The sequence below is a fragment of the Schistocerca cancellata genome, chromosome 4 (genome assembly GCF_023864275.1).
Source record: "Schistocerca cancellata isolate TAMUIC-IGC-003103 chromosome 4, iqSchCanc2.1, whole genome shotgun sequence".
In the NCBI taxonomy this organism is placed as follows: domain Eukaryota; kingdom Metazoa; phylum Arthropoda; class Insecta; order Orthoptera; family Acrididae; genus Schistocerca; species Schistocerca cancellata.
In genome coordinates, this window is record NC_064629.1 from 698379573 (window position 1) to 698404171 (window position 24599).

Genomic DNA, 24599 nt, shown 5'->3' on the forward strand with positions numbered 1-24599 from the left:
CCTCATGAGATCTTAAGCATACTGGGCAAGGAAGTTCTCATCAGTGCAGATATGCTGTCCATGGCTGTGTGGGAGTGATTTTTTGGTCTGCAAGGAGTGACAGCTGCTGAAATGCAGGTACTGTCCCTACACCCTCTACCTAATGGTTTCTCCTTCCTCCCTCCTGTCATTTTGCTTGGGACAGGCAGGTATGGCTGAGGGGCCACATCAAGGTAACATGAGAGTTACCTGGGACAATCTGCAGCAAGCAGATGTGTCTCAGCCTGGATAGCACTTCACTGAGTGGGATGCATTGTATCTGGCTTTATGTTAGAATAAGCTACTTTGGAGACTGCAGTTAGCAGATTTATGTCTCATCCTGATAAGTATTGCAGTGAGCAGCAAGCATTGTTATCTTGCCATGTGTTAGAGTAACAGGTAGCCTGGAGACTTCGTCACAGGTGGAAGTATGTCTCAGTCAAGTCAAGAGCAACAGTGAGTGCACATCTTGTGTATTATGAGAATAAACATATTTTTATATCAAGGGTTGTGTTCTGGTAATTCATTTTACTGAAAATAAGGGGCGACAGTGAATTCTCTTGTACAATACACTTACAAAGTAAATGGACCACTGCAGAACCAGAGACCTGCAAGTGAATTGCATACACATTGATTTTTCATTCTCCTGACATATGTGAAATTTGGCATCTAGAACATTTTCCATTTCCACTCTTTAGTTGTACCAAAATATACTGAACAGCTGATGATGGTGTTTCAGTTAGAATTGAAACCTTTTCATTTCTTTTTCCATTTGCCTGTGAATTTATAATCTATATTCAGTTACAAATGAATCACATTTGACCCTAACGGTCAGTTTATATGCTTAGGGATTGGCAGTTTTATATAAAGGCAGAACTACTATACATTGTCAATCATATTACATTTATCACCACCTAGATGTGATGTTAAGAAACATAGTTCATGATGAAGGTTATTTGATGCCCACTGGTCAAGTAGGTACATAAGGGAATGGACAGGGTATTCGTATGAATTTCACTCACTGCTATATGTTACATATCTTTATTGCTGATGATAAATGAAATTTTTCAGTTTTTGTTAGTAACTTAAATGTAACTTAATATATTTTACAATTTAACAAAGTAATTATCCATGTTAAAGTTGTTGGCAACATTCCCTCATGCCACTGTGAAAGGGGAATATTGTATTGGTATATTTTAAGAGTTGTAGGTGTAATCTTTATGTAGATGGTTTTGTTATTTCTGTATACTTTTAATAATATTTTATTCTAACACATAAATTCAATTAAAGGTTTGTTACCTCTCATCCATAACCTCCCAAGGGAATCCTTCATGTGGAAGTGGGTAGCGGCAATCATCGCAGCAGTTGCAGTGGCGTGCTGTGTGCTGTTGTCGATACATATAACGACACCTCATCTCCAATTGTTCCCAGTACATTTTCTTTTTTTCATGACTGAAAAATTAAAACAAACTCCAATAAATGTTAAGTTAGAATTGTAACTTTTTCATTTCTTTTTCTATTTGCCTATAAATTTATAATCCAGATTCAGTTACAAATGAGCCACATTTGACCCTAACTGTCAGTTTATATGCTTTGCTAAGTGAAGTTTGTGAACTGCTTGCATAGCTCTGTGATGAAAATATTTTGTTAGAGGGCTAGCAGCACCATCATGAATAGCTTTTGAGAAAACTGCAGGGCACCATGTCCACAGTTTATGTTGCCTACACTAATACATTATGACCTACCACCATACTACAGAGGGACAACTCACCATTCAAATTAACCAGGAGGCAACAAGAGTCATGTATACCACACTGTTTTGTTGAATTCTGCTGTATATAGATTACTGAAGGAGACAGATGGACTTTAACCATGCTAAAAATGGTGCATGAACAGAAAAAATTTGATCCAATGAAGCCATATGGTCCCGGCAACTTTTTTCAAGTCTCAAATATCTATGAAGCAATGAATGAAAAACAGTTTTATTTGATTAAAGCACCTATGATTGGATTTCAGACAGGATTCTCCATTTTATTTGATGCTGAGGTATTATTCCAATACAGCGGGAGAGACTCTACAATGTTGTTCAAGTTTTGGGGGGAATACCAAGTGGGCTGAGGTGTGAATGGGAATTTGGATTGAGGAGGGAGGTGTGCTAGGTTGTCCATGCTGTTGTGCAAAGCCACTGCACCAGTGTGGCATAGTGGTTGTGCATCTGCTGAGTGAGTAGAGACCCAGGTTTGAACCCTGGCCTTGGTACAAATTCTCATTCACCACTTCAATGTCCATACACACAGAAAAAAGATTTGAATTAGCTCTATGGTATTGAAACTGGGATGAGTTGACTGATGACTTTTCCAAATAATCATATTTTCCACTTTATGAGATGGATGTTGATTTTTTGTGCTTTTATGACAGTAACTGAGATACATGAAATTTTGAATGAATTAAAAAAAATGTGTTGGTGGTTTGATGGCATATGTTTGTGGTTTATTTCTAATCACCATGACAACCAGAAAATAAGTATTTTTTTAATGTGGTTAACTTCATTTCTTGACAATGGGTGGCCACAATGGAGTGAGTGGTTTCCATCCATCTGCAATTCAATGTTCTCCTAGTATGGCCCATTTTTAATAATAGTCATGCCTGATGGTTTAATGGTGAAGCACATATCTGGAAACTGAAAGGTTGCAGGATCAAATCTTGGCCAGACCACAAAGTATTTCCATCTGCCTTTAAGTATCCTTCACCTCTCAATGACGTGAAGATTCACCAGGACTGACAGGTGGTTTGGATTCCACATTAAACTGTACTTCAGCTTTCCCTGGTATGATTACTAGGGTAGGTTAGGGACATGTAAGTTTCTGAAGAGGCATCCAATTGAAAGACTCACACCAAACCTTTGAGCCGCATGGACTCAGTATTATTGTCTCTGATGATTTTGTTGTTGGTTGGTTGGTCAGTTTAAAGGCAGGGGGAGGGACCAAACTGCTTGGTCATTGGTACCATATCATTGTTAATGGGATGTTAAACCCTATACTTCCTATCTTTCATCCTAAATGAGGTATAAATGAAGCCATGCTACAAAGAAAAAGAAAGGAAGATTAGAGTTTAACATCCCATCAATGATGAAGTTCTATTTCAATGCTTGTTTTCAAAAATTCTTTTTCATGTGTATTCTGATTTCACATCTTCTAAGTTCTGAGGACTTTTGCCTTATAGGCCTTTTTCATTCTACAGAAGAGGAAAAGGTCACACAGAAGTTTGGACCTGCTGAGTAAGGTGGGTGCAAAATCTTGGGTATTTCATTATCTTGGGTATTTCATTTCGGCCATGAACTGCCTAATACTTCATGACATAGGATCAAGAACATTGTCATTTTGGAGGAACCTTGGATCACTATAATGTGGACAATTTTTTTGCTGTATTGGCTCAAACAGTCATTTTAGTATTTGAAGGTATGCACATTGGACAAAAACTAGTCACTCTCAGAAGGTGTTATACTAATACTGGGTAACATAGTCTCTGATCTTGCTAATGGCCTCAAAAAGTGAGGAAGAGAGTCCACAAATTTCTTTAGGTATGTCACATCCAACTCAAACCACTCATTTGTGATTAGAACCTGTAGAGCTACAAAATTGTAGGCATGTTGACTGCTAGATTTCACCTGCTGTTTCAAATGGTCCCAGACATTTTCTATGGGATTAACATTGGGTAATTTATATCTCAGTTGAAATTCAGTAAGGTGCCTGAGTGTTTATCAAACCAGAATTTATACATGCTGCTCTGTGAAAATTGCTGTTGTCATCTTGGAGAATTGAAGTATCCACAGCATACTCATCATGAAGATGTAGAAGAAAAGGCTATCCTTGGTCACCAAGAATGTTCACAGTAACTTGAATAAATGGGCTAAAGTCACATTGTGAAAAACATCTTCAAAAAACCATGGAACTACCTCTGACCTGAACTACATCTGGATCAGAATAAAAAAAGGTGTCTGACAGCTGTTTGATTACAGGACAGCAACAATCAGTCAAAAAATGAGCTCAGTCATGCCTTCTGTTCACTGTTGTTGTATTTCTCTGCTGTCTCATCAGTTTCTAGTTGCTACAGCCAGCTGTGGATGATACTTGCGACCAGTAATGTAATAATCATGGTTAATTTTCATTGTCTCCATTGCTTTCTTTTAAATAAACCCAGTAATGCACATTAATGAGCAGCATGTGAATGTATTCAGTATGGAATTGCCCAGCTCTTGCTGTCACTGCCATATTTCATGCATAGGCTTAGGTGAACTGACAACATCATCTTTTCCCATGCTGAACAGTCAATTACTTTGTTATTTTGATCATAGTACACACTCTCCTCACACTGCAGGTTAAATGCATTTATTGGACTATCAGTTCACTTGTCACCTTGCATCATTCAAAAACATCTGCTTCCAGTCAGCTACTATCCAATTTGTGTGTTGTTTGGCACACTGAAGATAGGCAGCTTTATGAAATGCTTTGAGTGGTGGTCTTTTGCCAGGTACCCAACTCTAAATGTCATATTACATGTAGTTCCCTTCATAAGGTTCCCTTGGAAACTGGTTGAGATGGCTCTGAAGTCAATGACAGCAGCAAAATGTCAGTAGAGTTTGAAACTGGTTGTCATTGCTGAGGTGTGACATTTGTCAGTTAGGATCTGTTTATGATCATTGATTTATACCATATTACATGGCCCTGAATGGTATATCATTCCATGTTGACACATTGTACAGTCCAAATTAATACACTAACAGATCTGGCAGCATCATTCATGGTGTGGGAATCATCACGTTAGCTCCTTTCTGTTATGTCACCACGGTGATCCATGGAATTGCACCGATTCCATTCAACCAACTGGCACATATACACCACTTCATTGATATAGCTTATGTCAGTAGTGGAGGGTCACTTGATGACCTGGTACCAATTCTGCAGTGCTCCAAAGTGTCACTCTCTTGACATGGAGGGTGAGGCAGGAGGAGAGGAGTAGGGAAGTTGACTAATATTTTGTACAGTGATCTTATTAACATTGGTTAACTGTGTTGTGGTTCTCAGATACTTTGCTTTCTTAGCCATGCTGATGAAAACATCTTCCAAAGGCTTGGATTGTTTTGTATTTATTCAGGTGACAGAGACTGGCTGAAAGAGCTGCAGATCTGGATTTAAATCATAGCTGATCCCGTGCACACTTAATCTTAGATTGTATTTATTTAATTTCAACATTTACAGTCATGAAGTCATAATTTTAAAGAAACATTTTCAGTAAATTTTATCACTGTAATGGGAAATCCAAAAGAAACTGTTCAAGAGAAACAAAAAAAAATCAATAAAATATAAAATCTCACTACAACCAAGCTGCACTTCTCACAAAAATGTATAGAAATATGTTGGACATTGCATTAATAATGAAAAAATTGCCATGATAGGTTTTTTTTTTACATGCAAGTAGCACTCTGGGAATCCCAGTTATTATTTAGACATGTTTTCTAACTGTTGCATCTAGTAGCAAGTGTGCCTAGATTTTGGTGTGCAATACTTCGCTGTTAGTAATGTTCATTACTGTTACTGTGAATATTTAGGTTAATTTTCTGCATTTGACATTTTAAATTGGAGCTCAACACTCCATTAAATTGAAGTTATACAATCGTAAATCCAAATGTGCAAATGTAACATGTTGCTTCTATCATTTAGTATAGTCAGGGGTGTTCAAGAATGTGAAGATTCAAAACATCTGTGTAGGATTGTTCAGAGCCTCCATGTGGGGAAAGTGGTACATGTGAAATTTCTCATGATGAACAGGTGTTTCATATGGAGTTGGTTAGCAGTCTCTTCAGATTATTTACAAAAGTTGTCCTTCCATATTCAACACATAGAAGAACTGGAATCACCTGACTTTAAGACATAATATGAACTTGAAAATTTGGCATTTCTACAAGTGGAAAAGAGTGTTAACTGGCTATTAAGCATATAGTGAGCAGAAAAACTACACTGTCTGTTCAATAGAACTGCAAATGGGCACATCTGTTGCATCTAGACAACTAAGAACTCACATAAATGAATTTTATGCAATACTTCTAAGGGAAAACACTATTTCTTCCAATAGATGCTGCTCCATAATATAATATGCAATGTAATATAAAGAGCATCTTTTCTGGCAACTACTACTAATGATACAGATGATCTACACTACTAGCCATTAAAATTGCTACACCACGAAGATGACGTGCTACAGACGCGAAATTTAACTGACAGGAAGAAGGTGCTGTGATATGCAAATGATCAGCTTTTCAGAGCATTCACACAAGGTTGCTGACATGAGGAAAGTTTCCAACTGATTTCTCATACATAAAGAGCAGTTGACCAGCGTTGCCTGGTGAAACGTTGTTGTGATGCCGCATGTAAGCTTTGATAAAGGTTGGATTGTAGCCTATCATGATTGCAGTTTATCGTATCGCGACATTGCTGCTCGCGTTGATTGATATCCAATGACTGTTAGCAGAATATGGAATCGGTGGGTTCAGGAAGGTAATACGGAACGCCTTGCTGGATCCCAATGGCCTCATGTCACTAGCAGTCAAGACGACAGGCATCTTATCCGTGTGGCTGTAACAGATCGTGCAGCCACGTCTTGATCCCTGAGTCAACAGATGGGGACGTTTGCAAGACAACAACCATCTGCATGAACAGTTCGACGTTGTTTTGCAGCAGCATGGACTATCAGCTCGGAGACCATGGCTGTGGTTACCCTTGACGCTGCATCACAGACAGGAGCACCTGCGATGGTGTACTCAATGACGAACCTGTGTGCACGAATGGCAAAACTTCATTTTTTCGAATGAATACAGGTTCTGTTTACAGCATCATGATGGTCACATCCGTGTTTGGCGACATGGTGGTGAACGCACATTGGAAGTGTGTATCCATCATCGCCATACTGGCATATCACCGGGCATGATTGTATGGGGTGCCATTGGTTACACATCTCGGTCACCTGTTGTTCGAACTGCCGGCACTTTGAACAGTGGACATTACATTTCAGACGTGTTACGACCCGTGGCTCTACCCTTCATTTGATCCCTGTGAAACCTTACATTTCAGCAGGATAATGCACAACCGCATGTTCCAGATCCTGTAAAGGCCTTTCTGGATACAGAAAATGTTCGAGTGCTGCCCTGGCCAGTACATTCTCCAGATCTCTCACCAATTGAAAATGTCTGGTCAATGGTGGCCGAGCAACTGGCTTGTCACAATACGCCAGCCACTACTCTCGATGAAGTGTGGTATCGTGTTGAAGCTGCATGGGCAGCTGTACCTGTACACGCCATCCAAGCTCTGTTTGACTCAATGCCCAGGAATATCAAGGCCATTATTATGGCCAGAGGTGGTTGTCCTGGGCACTGATTTCTCAGGATCTATGCACCCAAATTGCGTGATAATGTAATCACATGTCAGTTCTAGTATAATATATTTGTCCAATGAATACCCACTTATCATCTGCATTTCTTCTTGGTGTAACAATTTTAATGGCCAGTAGTGTATTTATGTGCTCATGTCGCACATGAAATCAGAATGATTTAATGATATTTTGAGGAAAGCATTTACATACTATAAATTGCTACTGAAAGTAATACAACATGAGAAAGGTCATATTCACTCTCATGATATTGCTTCAGTAAATAAGAATAATTTCATTCCTGGGAGTCATTTAACTTCTCTACAGTCAACAAATAGGAAAGTTTGTGTACTCTATGGTTCAATGTCTCGTTGTCAACAAGGTATTAGAGATGGAACACCAGTTCATTTTTACAAGGATGTGAGAGGGTCTTAGCCAAGTGTTTGTCAAAGAAAGCACCTCTGCCTTCATTTTAAGTCATCATCATCATCATTTAAGACTGATTATGCCTTTCAGTGTTCAGTCTGGAGCATAGCCCCCCCTTATACAGTTCCTCCATGATCCCCTATTCAGTGCTAACATTGGTGCCTCTTCTGATGTTAAACCTATTACTTCAAAATCATTCTTAACCGAATCCAGGTACCTTATCCTCAGTCTGCCCCGACTCCTCCTACCCTCTACTGCTGAATCCATGAGTCTCTTGGGTAACCTTGCTTCTCCCATGCGTGTAACATGACCCCACCATCTAAGCCTGTTCACCCTGACTGCTACATCTATAGAGTTCATTCCCAGTTTTTCTTTGATTTCCTCATTGTGGACACCCTCCTGCCATTGTTCCCATCTACTAGTATCTGCAATCATCCTAGCTACTTTCATATCTGTAACCTCAACCTTGTTGATAAGGTAACCTGAATCCACCCAGCTTTTGCTCCCATACAACAAAGTTGGTCGAAAGATTGAACGGTGCACAGATAACTTAGTCTTGGTACTGACTTCCTTCTTGCAGAAGAGAGTAGATCGTAGATGAGCGCTCACTGCATTAGCTTTGCTACACCTCGCTTCCAGTTCTTTCACTATGTTGCCATCCTGTGAGAATATGCATCCTAAGTACTTGAAACCATCCACCTGTTCTAACTTTGTTCCTCCTATTTGGCACTCAATCCATTTATATTTCTTTCCCACTGACATTACTTTCGTTTTGGAGATGCTAATCTTCATACCATAGTCCTTACATTTCTGATCTAGCTCTGAAATATTACTTTGCAAACTTTCAATTGAATCTGCCATCACAACTAAGTCATCCGCATATGCAAGACTGCTTATTTTGTGTTCACATATCTTAATCTCACCCAGCCAGTCTATTGTTTTCAACATATGATCCATAAATAATATGAACAACAGTGGAGACAGGTTGCAGCCTTGTCTTACCCCTGAAACTACTCTGAACCATGAACTCAATTTACCGTCAACTCTAACTGCTGCCTGACTACCCATGTAAAGACCTTTAATTGCTTGCAAAAGTTTGCCTCCTATTCCATAATCTTGTAGAACAGACAATAGCTTCCTCCTAAGAACCCGGTCATATGCCTTTTCTAGATCTATAAAGCATAGATACAATTCCCTGTTCCACTCATAACACTTCTCCATTATTTGCCGTAAGCTAAAGATCTGGTCCTGACAACCTCTAAGAGGCCTAAACCCACACTGATTTTCATCCAATTGGTCCTCAACTAATACTCGCACTTTCCTTTCAACAATACCTGAGAAGATTTTACCCACAACGCTGATTAAAGAGATACCTCTGTAGTTGTTACAATCTTTTCTGTTTCCATGTTTAAAGATTGGTGTGATTACTGCTTTTTTCCAGTCTGATGGAACCTGTCCCGACTCCCAGGCCATTTCAGTTATCCTGTGTAGCCATTTAAGACCTGACATTCCACTGTATTTGATGAGTTCCGACTTAATTTCATCCACCCCAGCCGCTTTATTGCACTGCAATCTATTGACCATTTTTTCCACTTCCTCAAATGTGATCCTATTTCCATCATCATTCCTATCCCATTCTACCTCGAAATCTAAAACATTACTGATCGCATTTTCACCTACATTGAGCAACTCTTCAAAATATTCCCTCCATTAAGTGACAAAAATAAATCAGTATGTTGAGATAGGGATTTCTCGACTACAGTTCAAGTGGCTATATACTGTGCTATATTACTTGAATGTTGTTCTCTATGGAAATGAAATATAACATTATCCATAATAGAATTTGTCAATTGAATTGATGTTTCAATGGTTATGAGTAAGTTTATGGGGTTGATAACTTCATACATTTCTATGCTAACAAAAAACATTATATTCAGAAACAAAAATTCAAATACAGAAGTAATAATTCTGAATGGAATGACACATATTATGCAGTTACTACACATCCATTCAGAATTATTACTTCTGTATTTGAATTTTTGTTTCTGAATATAATATTTTTTGTTAGCATAGAAATGTATGAAGTTATCAGGAGCATTATTCAAGTGTATTCAACCCAAACTGGACTCGAATTTAGGAGGAGTAAGCTTCAAATCGTTGTCTGTCTATTCAGATTCATGTTTTCCTGAACTACTTCTTGTAAATGCCAGAATCGTTTTCTGTAAAGTGTAAAGACTACAGCAGAGTCCTCCCCATGTCCTTCTCCAGCTGTCTCTAGTAATGACTGAGACATTAAACTATAACTAAGCAACAATCAAGCAACATGGCATAATTTTTAAGCCCATAGACTTATGTTGGGGAGGGATTAAATCCTTGTATCAAACCCTGATTCAGTTTCTTCATAGTTTTTTTAGACATGGCTTAATTTGAAATATGGCCCTTTTATAAATCAATGACTTAGACCCTCATACAACCTTCTTCAAATGAACAAGTGCTCCATTTATAGTTACGTCACTTGCAATTTAATATTCTTCTACCACCTCGTTGTCCCCTACCATGTCTAGGAGCTCTTCTTTTCTGCAATGACTACTCTCCTCATTGACAGTAAACTCAAACTATTTGGCATATTATATATGAGCAAGTATGGCTGCTGACTGCAGTAGCTTGCTTAGCAGGTCAGTGGGCATTCACTTTCTTATTTGTATGAGGGCAAGGTAAAAGGTTCTTGGCCTGCCAGTGAGAGATTTTTTAAAATCAAAAATCATTCACTTATTGTTTTGTCCCCTTGTTCAAGATTTCCACAATGTGTTGATTACATCCCTGAAGTGTGATTTTTTAAGTTCTCAATAAACCCATTTATGTCTACTCTAACTTCTTCCTGTCACTCAAAATATTTTCCCATGCCAATTTCTTTTTAGGTCTGTGAGTACTATAAGCACACCAGAAGATGTTACACCAGTTTTTAAGCAAGTCAGCTACCTCCAACATTACATCCTGAACTACCAGAATTGGCCCACCTACCACACTAGCAATGAGAGGGCTGATGTTTGTCACTTGGAGTTTGCTACTAATGTTGCACTTGCATGTGAGGCATTTTGTTTTGCTCTTGTTTTATCCCTCATACCTCTAACAATGGACATCTCATGGCACAATCATAGTTGGTAGACATCAGAAGATGCCAAATGTTGTCAACATGGTGGATGTTCCAACCACTTCATACTCAGATCCCTATCATTTCCCCATTGCCAACAACTTTCAGGTCATTTGCAATGTCATGATTTTTTCTGGAACATTTCAGACTTCTTCACATATATTTTGTAATGCAATTGGTCCAGAAGATGTTTTAAGTATTAGCCAGTCATTGTTTTACTCTTTGAAAGGTAATCATGGTCAACCCTTTGCACCAGAGAAATTTACTTCACCTATTTTGGTGCAAGGCAACGTCATTATGCCACTGATTTGCTTACTGTTTTGTTTCTCACTTAATATGGTAGATCAAGCTTTCATCTACAGTAACAAGTCAGGGCATAATATCACTGAAAAATTCATTTTCATATTTGCTTTTGGTCTGTATTCTGCAAATGTGACACACTTACTGCACAAAACCTTTTCATTATAAATACCTTTTGTGCGCAGTCTATTTATACACTGTCCCTAATTTAGAAAAGTTTCTGTTGTTGCTAGAATTCAAAACAAAGTATTTAATTATGACATATTTTTCAGTTTATTCACTTTAATGAAACACACAATGCATGGACATTTTAAATTGTTGTATGAGTAAAACTATTTTCTAGATTAAGTTGACACTTGAGTTGTATTACTATGCAATTTTTACCATCATATTTTCATTGTAATCATAATTACTTCTCCTGACCAGCAAGCTGGGTGTGATTCTATGTGAGTCTCTTCAACATTGTCCAGTCACGTTATTGTGACCATCTGTCAAAAGCCTGAATAACAACCTTTTGCAATGCAGACCACTGCAAACATACACAAAAAGAGTCACTGAGACTCTCAAAGGCACAAACAGGGATGTGGAGCCATGCCACTCCAGTACCATGGATGGCCACCTGTGCTTGGTTTCTCAGCTGAGAATCCATGGTGCAAACAGCCCAGTCAAGGTGGTCCCACAGATTCTCAGTTGGGTTTAAATCTGGGGAGTTTGGTGTTGTGCCCAGGGGAGTTTAGTAAACTCATCCTGGTGTTCTTCAAACCACACATGTACACTGTGAGCTGTGTGAAATGTTACAATGTCCTGTTCATAGATGCGAGTGTGCTGAGGAAAAACAAACTGCATGTAGGGGTGGACACGGTCTCCAAGGGTAGATGCATACTCGTGTTGATCCACTGTGCCTTTCAGGATGATGCCATCACTGAGGCAATGCCGTGAAAATAATTACCAGGCTATAATGTTCCTTCCTAGTTGGAGAGTATTGGCTTCAGACATTTCACACCGTAGACACCAACAACCATATGTCCAATGGAGCATAAAACATGATTCATCTGAAAAGGCCACCTGTTGCCACTCAGTGGATGTCCAATTACAGTACTGGCATGCAAATTCCAGCCTTTGTCACTGATGGACAGCAGTCAGCATGGGTGTGTGAATCAGGTGCCTGCTGCTAGTCCCATTCACATTAGCTGAATGGTTGTTCAGCAGACACAATTGGTAGCCCCTTGGTTCATCTGGGTAGTCAGTTGCGCAACAGTTGCATGTGTATTTACCCATACACATTTCCACAGCCTTTGTTCACCCTTGTCATCTATGCCCCATGGTACATCACAGTTGCCTCATTACCAGTTTTTGATAGCACTAGTTTGCCATGCATGGTATATTTTAACCATGGCTGCATGCGAACAGTGTACAAACTTAGCCATTTTGGAAATTCTCCCACCCTTCATCCAAAAGCCAATGATAATGCCCTTTTTGACATCAGGTAAATTGCTACGTTTCCACATTATGACAATGACTGCACTGTTTTTCACATTCCTCTGGCACACATTTTATACCCTCCACAGTTAGTGCTACCACCTGCCATCTGTGAGTAGTTATTGCATGATGATGTTGAACATAGACAGTGGTCACATTAATGTGAGTATATGTTGTATTATGCTTTGTTAATACACAATTTATGTTCTTGTTCATACACTGATGCCAATTTATATATATAATTTTGAGGGCCTTGAAGATCTGATTCTCCCTGTAATCACCATAATGTCTTTCTCTTTTTGTCTTTTCAGATGCATTTTGATAAAAGCATACTCAAGGAGATGTACATAGAACCACTATTGTCATATGAACATACCACTACAGTCATTCTACTTCAAGGATTTACAGTAGTCTTTTTATGGTCCTAGTTGTTATTGGATATCTTCAAAGTTTATATTATCATTGTTTGTCCTTTGTATATGAGAAAGTGGAAGTGCTATTGTTGCCTTGAGATTACTCTTTGGTGGCCTACTAATTTTTGATTATATCCAAACATCACTGTAGGTAGAAAATATGCTCTGCATAAGCAATACTGCAATATGTAACATGCTAGATGGGGAATTATGGAAAAATTTGTACTTTGTTTCCATTCTTTTAGTGTATGGTATATCTAAAACTATAATGCTACCTAAGTTCTGAAATTTCTCCCTCTTCTCTCTCTCTGTCTCTTTCTCTCTTTCTCTCTCTCTGTTCATTCTCAATTTCAGAACAGACTGTTGGTAAATTTTGGCTAAGCTCTAAACACATTGTATTGGTTTTTCTGATTTTGAGACCCATCCCAATAAGTTCTTCATGTCATAGATTTAATTTAGCTAGCTCTTCAGCTTCTGTCACACCCTATACCACTATATCACAGATAAAGTGTGTTCTGTCAGCACATGTGAAGTAAAGACCACATCATGATTAGTTTTGTGACTTGATAACTCAATATTTCACAATGAAGAGTATTCCCAAGCATCAACAGCAGTACTGGACATGCCAGATTTTGTAAATATTGTGTGAATCACGAACCAATGCAATAAAAGATGGTTTTCTACATTAGGAGCTGAACTGAGCAGATACCTCATTGGAATACATCAGTCTGAATATAAAGGGTTTATTTGATGGTTTTTCTATCAGAACTTGTGTTGTATGACAACAAAGCATTTCAAAACACAGTCACATAAAGACTTATTGAACACATTTTTAGTATGACATTTTATAATACAGCATTAAAAAATTTACACATCAGTGGTTGAAAGTGTTACAGAATCACTACATTCAAAAATATGGATGGAAATATGACCTCCCACAGTGTTTTACTCCCTCAGTTGGTGCATGTATCGCGACTGTAGAAGTTAAAATTTTGTTTGAGTTAAACTTGGGAAGTTTGGAGTGAAACAAGTGAGAAGCACAAACTTTGAGTAATTCAAAGGGATGTGCACAAAAAACATCTTGGTAGTATACTGTCTTCAAATACAGCGAGTTGAGTTCTATTTTCCAGTGGCTATTAACTTCTCATAGATGTTCAGATCTCTCGTGAAAGCAGTTTTTTCTAGAAGGAGATGGAGTGTTTTTAAAGCTCTCATTTTCAATATGTTAAGCAGTCTTGAATCTGTTGATGTATACACAATGTCCTTTGGAATTTTCTCTGTGCATCTTCAGCAATCATTATTAAAAGTAATGCAGCTTCATATGTATTGATTTACAGAAGTCCAATCTGAGTAGTTGGAATTCTGGGTATAACTGACAATTTAGCTGGTGTTGCAGCTCACACTGATGAACATCCACCAAGTGATGATATTTGAGCACTCACAAATGTTATTGGAAATCATGTGAATAATATCTGCTATCATGTATTGTGTGAAGATAGCTAAAGGGATTAGGTATTGGAGGTGTGTGTTGTTGTTTTTTTTTTTTTTTTTTTTTTTTTTATAGCTTTTAATACTTCATCCATTATGGAGTGATGGTAAACAACTTATAAGTTAGACCTGAGACTGTGTTTCAGATGTATCTGATCTTCTGTTCTTTAACTATTATCATAGTAAAATTGTTTCCCTCTTCAAATTATTCCAATATGTGCTTACATGATACTTTCACAATGTTCAGAAAGATAGTTACAAGTAATTTATTTGTCTCCCAGTTCTTCTCATGATACACTGTTTTCAGAAAAAACATGTTCAACAATTTACCAACTAGGACTAATGTTGTGTTATTCCACCTTCAGTGCAGATTCAGTAGATTTTCTTAACCTGGCCACATGAATTGACTCATATACTTTAGAGGAAGTGAAATCAAATTAAACAACTCTGTCAGTGCATTTTTTTCCTATAACCCTTTTTGAAGAGAGGGATGATGATGCATTACTTTTAGTCTCTAATTGTTATATTTACTTTCCAAACCTTGTTGAGTATTCTGTACTACAACTCCTGACCAGTCTCGTCAAGTGCTTTGATTGTTTCTACAGTGATATTATCTGATCCACTGCCTTATTGTTTTACACTTTATATACTGCTGTCTTCACTTGTAATCGGGACAAACAATTTGTATTTACATTGCCAAAATAATGCACTCCAACAATCAAAGAAGTATTGCTCTCCCCAATTCCTATCCCTCGTCTAAGCTATGGGAAAAGGTCATTATAAAAATAACAGAGGATCAGCTGAAAATTAATGGATGATGATGGCCTGCTGGAATGATTTTAGCCATAACTGATCAGGAGAGGATCAAAATGTACTTATAAGTTGAAAGACGAGCCCCAGAGTTACAAACATAATGAAAATACATCTTCAGTGATATTGATTACAACTTTGGGACAGGCCAGCATCCTGCAGTGACTGGTCATATTTTCAGCAAATAACATTAAGATTTTTTTAGATGGTCGGATATGCATGGCCATAGCACAAGATGTAGACCAAATGTCTTAGTAGGTTTATACCACTCCCAAAAATTCAGAAATGACCTATTCAACTCAGGAAACTTCGTAAAAGCTCTGTGTCTCATATAAGATAGGAAATTAATGCATGAAACCATTAGAGTAGAATACATAATTTCTTCTATAAACTAAATAAATTATTTTTCAGAAATTAACTTACACCATTTATAACCATTATTAAAAGAAATTCCCACAGTTTAGTAAATAACTGAAGCATGATGTGATTAATTTCAATTCCAAATAAATTTAATGTATTTAAATAATTTGTTTGTTGCTACAAAAATTCAAAAGCAGTAATTTAATTTTTTGGTAAAGACCTACAACTCAATTACTTTTACGTAACATTGCAGCCCAAATTATTTTCAGTAGGATTTATTGGATATTGTGTGAGTGTGTGAGGGGTGGGGGGAGGGGGAATGAGAAAATTGTGTATGTGCAGGTTATATTTACCTGAGAAGCTGATAGACCAGCATACAAGAAAAAATACATATTAGAATTCCAATAACAGATAATCCAAATAAAGCTCGTAAGCATGAGTAGAGTGCTCCATGGATGACATCACAGTCTGGTGTTGAGTTGAAAACATACCGTAAACCTGCATGAAAGGAAAAATTTATTTCTAATTAGTTTTTTCAATAAAAGAACTACTCAAACATTTATAACACTCACCAACATTGCTTAGTTCTTAGGAAATTTAATTTTAATTTTTTAATGAATTAAAAAATGCCAAAAATCATTCAAAAAGCTCATATAGGCTCATTAAGAAATTGTTGTTTCCCACATTAAAGCAGTTTTGTTAGCAGGATATATATAGAGGCAAAATGCTTAGCTGCCAAGAAGTATCAGAGACACTATGGTTGAAAATCAGAGGTTTCCAAGTGAAGAAATGGTTAGAGGAAACAAGATCAAGCCCTAAATCAGTAGAAACATTACGTAGGACTCTGGACACAGTGAGATAAACCTGTGGGTGATTTTCGTAATGAAATCCTGGTTATTCTTGTTTAATTTAATAATTTCTTCTTTTTTGCGCTATCCTATGAAGGATCCTCTGGTTCCAAAAGCTATTTGATGCCTATCTGTGCTGCTGCTTGGAGGTTAAAAAATTTTCTATGTAAATCAAATTGTAGTTTAATTTTTGTGAACATTTTCCATATAGATATTAATAAATATGACATTATTCTTCACACAGTGTCAGTCACTGCACAAACGAACCAGTAGTGTTTTTCTTTAATCATTTTTAAGACATATTTCTTAGTTGAATTATTAATTTTGCTAGAGGGAGTAAACATATCAACTGTACATCAATATCCAGCTATTTAGTGATACTGTTTGCAATGTAGAGCATGATGAGAGGAGGAGTGAGGGGGACAGAACAGAAAAAAAGTGTTTGCTTCCTGATAGTGAGCCTTTGCATTGAAAAAATGTACAAATTAGATTGTAAAAAGTTTGGCATCTGAGTTTTCATTTTGTATTGTCATTTATTATATAAACTTGAGATGATAATTCTATTTTGTTGTTACACAGTGCCATTTAAAATTCTGATATATATAAATATAGACACACATGGAATGTTATAGTATGTTAAGAATGGTACTATCTACAGGGTGGTTATAATTAAAGTGCAGCTACTCTTGGGGGTCCAGTGCAGGATTTAATTATCATTTGGCAATAAAACTTGGTAGATATGTTAATACATAAATGTGGAGTAACTTACACTGGAAAAAAATTAGTTCCAGTTTTGCTCATCAGGTGCAAATCTGCTGCTATGCACAGTTTGTTTGATGGTATGACATCCATGCTGTCATTTGACAAGCCTTAACATGAGTGGAAAGTATGGCCGTTGAGAAATCAAGAAGAGAGACTGTGCACTGCTAGTGAATTTTTTTTATGTGAAAAGCAGCAATTTAAGTGTTGCAGTGAGAGAGTATAACTGACTGAAAGGCCTGAGGAGAGGCCCAATATCATTAAATGAATTAAGATGATAATGAAATTAAAATCCACAAACAAGCTTGGTGTGGCACCTAGAGAAGGAAGGCTGTAATTGACCACACAGCACATGCCCTGATTAGCGCTAGTGCTCATGCAGTGTCACAAAAACTGTCCAACCCACGGCCAATAGCATGAAAAGTTTTGTGGTCTATTTTACACAGGTACCTGCACAAGATCCAGATGGTGCACCAACTGAAATCCTATGATCTACACAAAGTTCTGAATTTGCTCTTCAGTTTCTGGCATGGATCAAAGTTGATGATGTGGGTGGTCAGGAAATATTGTATGGAGTAATGAGACACATTTTACACTCCAGGGCGCAGTGAATACACTGAACTGTCAATTTAGGGGCACTGTTAAACTTTGTGTTGTGCATCAAGAGCCACTGCATTCAGCGTATGTGACTGTGTGGTGTGTATTCACAAGCACCTTTATTCTTGGCTAATTTTTCTTTGAAGACAATCTGCCTCTCAGATGCACCATGACTTCTGGTGATTATTGAGACCTCCTTGTACAGCAGTTGATTACTGCTTTGGAAGAGCATAGTTGTGTTGAAAGCACTGTTTTCATGCAAGATGGGGCAACACCTCATGTTGCATGCCTGGGGAGAGATCTGTTTAATGCAACCTACCATGAACATGTTAGCTCCAGAGGTTTTCCACATGCATGGTCGGCAAGATCACCTGATCTAAATCTGTGTGACTTTTGGTGCTGGAAATATCTAAAAGAATGGCTTTACCAGGGATACATTTGGCCTCTCCCTGTTCCGTAGGCCAGTATAAAGGAACTCATTACTCAGATTCTACTGAATCTGCTGTGAGAAACTGTTGATTGCATAGTCATCGTAACTGCCGTCTGCTTCACGTCTGCTGTGCAGCGAGCTACGTACAGTATTAACAGTATTAACTGTATTTTTCTTACTTGTCACTTCTTCTTCCGTGTGTTTATGCTTTTAGGAAGCTTTAATTGTCGAGTGCTAGTAATAGTGTTCCATAGATTTTGTGATAATTTTGAATACAGTCAGGGAGAGTCCCTTCAGTCAGCCATAGTGCCAGTAGTGTCAGTGTCGTCGTAACTGCCGTCTGCTTCACGTCTGCTGTGCAGCGAGCTACGTTAATTTAAGTATTAACTGTATTTTTCTTACTTGTCACTTCTTCTTCCGTGTGTTTTTGCTTCTAGGAAGCTTTAATTGTTGAGTGCTAGTGATAGTGTTCGGTAGATTTCGTGTTCATTTTGAATACAGTCAGAGAGAGTCCCTTTAGTCAGCCAGTAGTGCTAGTGTTTGTTTTGAATACAGTCCAGAGACAGGTAGTGCTATTTTCATTGTTTTCTATAAGAAGTGTCTAGTAACCACAGTTTAGTCAACTATCAACTGCCTTTAGTGAATTAGCAGTCTAGTTAAAAGTTGATTAACTCTCAACAGTAAATTGATTTCTTAGGATGGATAGGATGTGTGACTGCTGTGTACGGACGCAGGAGGAGCTGGCCACTGTTTGTGAACAGCTGAACATGTTGATGGCCACAGTCAGCCATCTTCAGGCTGCTGCCTTGGAGTGTAGCGGCAGTGGGGAGTCTGGTGCATCACATGGTACACCCCAGGTGTTACATGCTTCACCCACTGTCCATGCTGTCGAGACATCTTCGCGGGTACCGGGCATGGTTGGGCCACCCTCTCCCCAACGGGAGTGGCGGCTTCAGCGGCATTAGCGGCGCATGAGGCGGAGGGTCAATGTGGAGGCTGGCCGTGTGGCATCGCACGCTCTGCCTGTGAGTGGACATGTGGCCGCTCCTTCAGCAAGGTCCAAGCAGGCACACAGGGGGAGGGGTTTATTAGTGATTTGGAGCTCCAACATTAGGCGGGTGATGGAGCCCCTTAGGGAAATAGCGGAAAGGTCAGGGAAGAAGGCCAGTGTTCACTCTGTCTGCTTGTTGGGGGGGTCTCATCTGAGATGTGGAGGAGGCCCTGCCGGCAGCGATAGAGAGCACTGGGTGCACCCGACTGCAAATTGTTGTTCATGTCGGCACCAATGACTCCTTCCGTCTAGGTCCAGAGGTCATCCGCAGTTCATACAGACGGTTGGTGGAGTTGGTGAAGGCGGAAAGCCTCACTCGCGGGGTGGAATCTGAGCTAACTATTTGTAGTATCATTCCCAGAACTGGTTGCAGTCCTCTAGTTTGGAGCTGAGTGGAAGGCTTAAGCCAGAGGCTCAGACGATTCTGCGGAGATCTGGGGTGCAAATTTCTCGACCTCCGCTATCGGGTGGAGAAATGTAAGGTCCCCCTGAATAGGTCAGGCATGCACTACACACAGGAAGTAGCTAAAAGGGTAGCGAAGTACGTGTGGAGTGCACATGTGGGTTTTTTAGGTTAGAGAATTCCCTCCCTAGGCCTGACAAGACGCCTCCTGAGACGTGGCAAGGTACGAGTAAGGAAAATGCAACAGGGAATAACAATATTAATGTGGTAATAGCAAACTGCAGGAGCATCTATAGAAAGGTCACAGAACTGCTCTCATTAATAAACAGTCACAATGCCCACATAGTACTAGGGACAGAAAGTTGGCTGAAATCAGATGTGAACAGTAATGAAATTCTAAACTCAGATTGGAATGTATACCGCAGAGACAGGCTGGACGGTGAAGGAGGAGGTGTGTTTATAGTGATAAGAAGTGCAATAGTATCGAAGGAAATTGACGGAGATCCGAAATGTGAAATAATTTGGGTGAATGTCACGGTTAAAGCAGGCTAAGACATGGTAATTGGATGTCTCTACAGGCCCCCTGGCTCAGCAGCTGTTGTGGCTGAGTACCTGAAGGATAATTTGGAAAATATTTCGAGTAAATTTCTCCACCATGTTATAGTTCTGGGTGGAGATTTTAATTTGCCGGATATAGACTGGGAGACTCAAACGTTCATAACGGGTGGCAGGGACAAAGAATCCAGTGAATTTTTTTAAATGCTTTATCTGAAAACTACCTTGTACAGTTAAACAGAGACCTGACTCGTAGCGATAACATATTAGACCTTCTGGTGACAAACAGACCCGAACTATTTGAAACAGATAATGCAGAACAGGGAATCAGCAATCATAAAGCAGTTACTGCATTGACGATTTCAGCCGTAAATAGAAATGTTAAAAAAGGTAGGAAGATTTTTCTGTTTAGCAAAAGTGACTAAGAGCAGATTACAGAGTACCTGATGGCTCAACACAAAAGTTTTGTCTCTAGTACAGATAATGTTGAGGATCAGTGGACAAAGTTCAAAACCATCGTACAATATGCATTAGATGAGTATGTGCCAAGCCACTGTATGGTGCACAACAGAGGGTACTGTGTGCCACTACTGGTCATTTTCTTTCCTGTTCCACTTGCAGACAGAGTGAAGGGGTTCTAGGTGCTTCAGTCTGGAGCCGCACTGCTGCTGCGGTCGCAGGTTCGAATCCTGCCTCGGGCATGGATGTGTGTGATGTCCTTAGGTTAGTTAGGTCTACATAGTTCTAAGTTCTAGGGGACTGATGACCTCTGATGTTAAGTCCCATAGTGCTCAGAGCCATTTGAACCAGAGTGAAGGAAAAACAACTGTTTATATGCCTCCGTATGAGCCTTAATTTTTCATATCTTAACTTCATTGTCCTTATGTGCAAAGTATGTTGGCGGCAGTTGAATCATTTGGCAGTCAACTTCAAATGCCAGTTCTCTAAATTTTCTCTATAGCTTTCCTCAAGTGCAGTCTACTTTACAGATAAACCCTACTTTCCTAAAATTCTCCCAATAAACTGAAGCTGATCATTTACCTTCCCTACCACATTTCTCACATGCTTGTTCAATTTCATATTGCTTTGCAATGTTACACTCATATATTTAAACGAGGTGACCAGGTCAAGCAGGACATTGCTAATGCTTTAGCTGAATATCAAGTGTTTGTTGTTCCTACTCCTCCTCATTAACTTAGTTTTTCTACAATCAGAGATACCTGGCATTCATCACACCAACTAGAAATATTGTCTAAGTTGTCTTGTATCCTCTTACAGTCACTCAACTTCAACACCTTACCATACACCACAGCATCATCAGCAAACAACCACAGATAGCTGCCCACCCCATCTGCTAAATCATTTACGTATATAGAGAAGAACAGCGGTCCTATGACACTTCCCTGAGGCACTCCTGACAATATCCTTCTATCTGGTGAACACTCACCATTGAGGACAATATACTGGGTTCTATTGCTTAAGAAGTCTTCAAGCCACTCATTATTCATACCTTCATTAACAGCCTGCAATAGGCCACCATGTCAAGTGCCTTTTGGAAATCTAGAAATATGGTCTCTCCCCTTTGCCTTTCTTCCATAGTTCTCAGTATATCATGTGAGAAAAGGCCAAGCTGAGTTTTGCATGTGTGATGCTTTCTAAAGCCATGCTGATTTGTGGACATGATCTTCTCAGCCTCAGGAAAATTTATTATATTTGAACCCAGAATATGTTCAAGGATTGTTGGAATAGTTTCCTCCCTCTGTCAGAAGGGCTGTTGCTGCAATGTTGAGAGGGCAAAGCAGGTCAATGATATCCATCATCCACTGCATGATCATCAAGCTGCAGTCTGTCGATTGAAAACTAGAAAGAGCTTCATCACTTGGACACAGCCACTCTAGCGAACACCTGAGTCTAGCTGTATCACCAGTTGAAAGAGCAATCTGCCACTGGATAACCCTGCAAAGGAAGAGCTGGCCCCAGGAAATGATCTGTTTGGAAATCACACAGTCATCTTAAGGTGGATGTTCCCCAATGACAGACGAAAATGTAAAAATGGGGCATCCTTCCAGGTGGTGGAGACATGCCCTGCAAGAGCAGAACAACACAAGATCTGGATCACTTGCTCATATGCCCTCTACTGGAAGAACCTTGCACAATGCAAGACTTGATCAAGGCAAATATCAAGGCCATCAGAATTACTGTGTTCTGGAAATGCCAACTGGACACAGAAATAAATGAATGAGCAATCCCAAAATTTCCTATATAATACTTATATTAGCACTTATAAATGCAATACCATTTAAGATATTTATTCATTTTATAAGATTACATTTACAAATACTTTGACAAGGTAGCAAAAGTGAACTGTAGGAAATGCTGTAATTTTGGTTAGAAAATAAATCACTTGTTTCTCAAGCATTTCATTTCTGTGGTAAGAGAGATGAAAATTTCGGTGCCAGTGTACTTAATACTTCTTTCAGATTCATAGTACATGTCATTCTTGTATGTGGTGAATATTTCTGGATACAGAAAAAAGCACATGAGAGAAAACAAGCAATGGTATGCATCCCCAACTGCTGAAATAATTTGTGACAAGATATTCTTGGACTCAGTCTAACAATGATTCTACTCGTTCTTTTCTGGATGATGCAGATTTTTTTGAACAAGAGAAGAGTCCTCCCCCCCCCCCCCCCCAAAAAAAAAAAGTTGCACATAATGGACAATGTGTATACAAATAAACCTTAAGAATTGATTATATAGCTTCTTAAGCTCAAAAACCATTTAAAAATTTTTATTTAATTTTAATAAAATGTTACTCAATCAAATACAAAAAATTTAAAATATTGGATAAACTCAAGGAACCCACCTTCCTCCATTTTGTCTGATGACTGTAGCAAAGCAGAATAGCATGTGCAGGTCTGTGTCTTTTGTGTGTACATACATTCACGTAGAGTTTGGAGCCTACTCATATGTATAACTGTTGTGCTAATGGTCACCACAATACACAGCACACCGCCAACTAAACAACATATCCCACACAGCTTGATCTAAAACAAAACAACAGTTTGTAAATTACAGGTTGTATTTCATTATAAGAAAGGATACAACAGGTAGGAGAGGGCTGTTAGGGGACTCCTAAGGGTATAACAAAATGTATTACATTTTTTAACTCTCATATACCTTTCAGCAACAACTCTTTCAGCATACTGCCTTCCATTTGTAAATGAAGTAATTCAAGATGTGCAATAACGCACACTTAATAACAGCCACAGGTAAAAGTATTTGTAAGTAACAGTGACAAAAAAAACTAAGTATTTATGTGTAGATTTTATCTATTATCATCATTTCAAATGTTTGTGGATCTCAAGTTTGAAGAGTTCAGTGATAGGGTTGTTGTCATCAGATTTGACAGCAAGACAGTGCCAACAGTGGTAGCTCCAGTGTACAGAGCAATGTCACAAGCCACAGATGAAGAGAGAGAGAGAGAGAGAGAGAGAGAGAGAGAGAGAGAGAGAGAGAGAGAGAGAAAGTATATGACGATTTTGAATGGATAATTCATTAAGTAAAGGAAGATGAAAATCTGATAGTCCATGGAGATTGGAAAGCAGTTGCAAGGGAAGAAATAGAAGAAAGGGTTATGGGAGAATATGGGCTTGGCACTAGGAATGAGAGAGGATAAAACCAATTGAGTACTGCAATAAATTTCAGTTCATAATAATGAATATTGTGTTCAAAAATCACAAGAGGAAGAGGTATACATGGAAAAGATTCAGAGACATGGGAAGGTTCCAGCTGGACTATGTCATGGTCAGACAGAAATTCCAAAATTAGATGTTTGACTGTAAGGCATCACTGGGGGACAAGCCTACTCAAGTTGGTGTGTAGAATCTATGAAATTGGCAACATACCATTAGGTTTTCAGAAAAAATATCATTCACAAAGTGCCAAAGATATCAAGTGCAGATAAGTGCAAGAACTATCACACCATCAACTAACAGCTGATTTTTACAAGCTGCTGACGACATTATGCAGAAGAATGGAAAAGAAAATCAAGGATTCATTATATGATGATCAGTTTGGCTTTAAGAA

The 24599-nt window shown here is 38.7% G+C and overlaps 1 protein-coding gene across 3 annotated transcripts in view; it reads right to left on the reverse strand.

The window, feature by feature from the left end:
- LOC126184777 (uncharacterized) overlaps window positions 1-24599 on the reverse strand; it is a 397357-nt gene that overhangs the window by 16389 nt on the left and 356369 nt on the right. For all 3 annotated transcript variants that reach the window (XM_049927332.1, XM_049927331.1, XM_049927333.1), the window contains 3 exons: window positions 23377-23557; window positions 16221-16365; window positions 1318-1470 (listed from right to left, as the gene is read on the reverse strand). In XM_049927332.1, the coding sequence (XP_049783289.1) occupies window positions 1318-1470; window positions 16221-16365; window positions 23377-23557 (479 nt within the window). The remainder of the gene's footprint in view (window positions 1-1317; window positions 1471-16220; window positions 16366-23376; window positions 23558-24599) is intronic.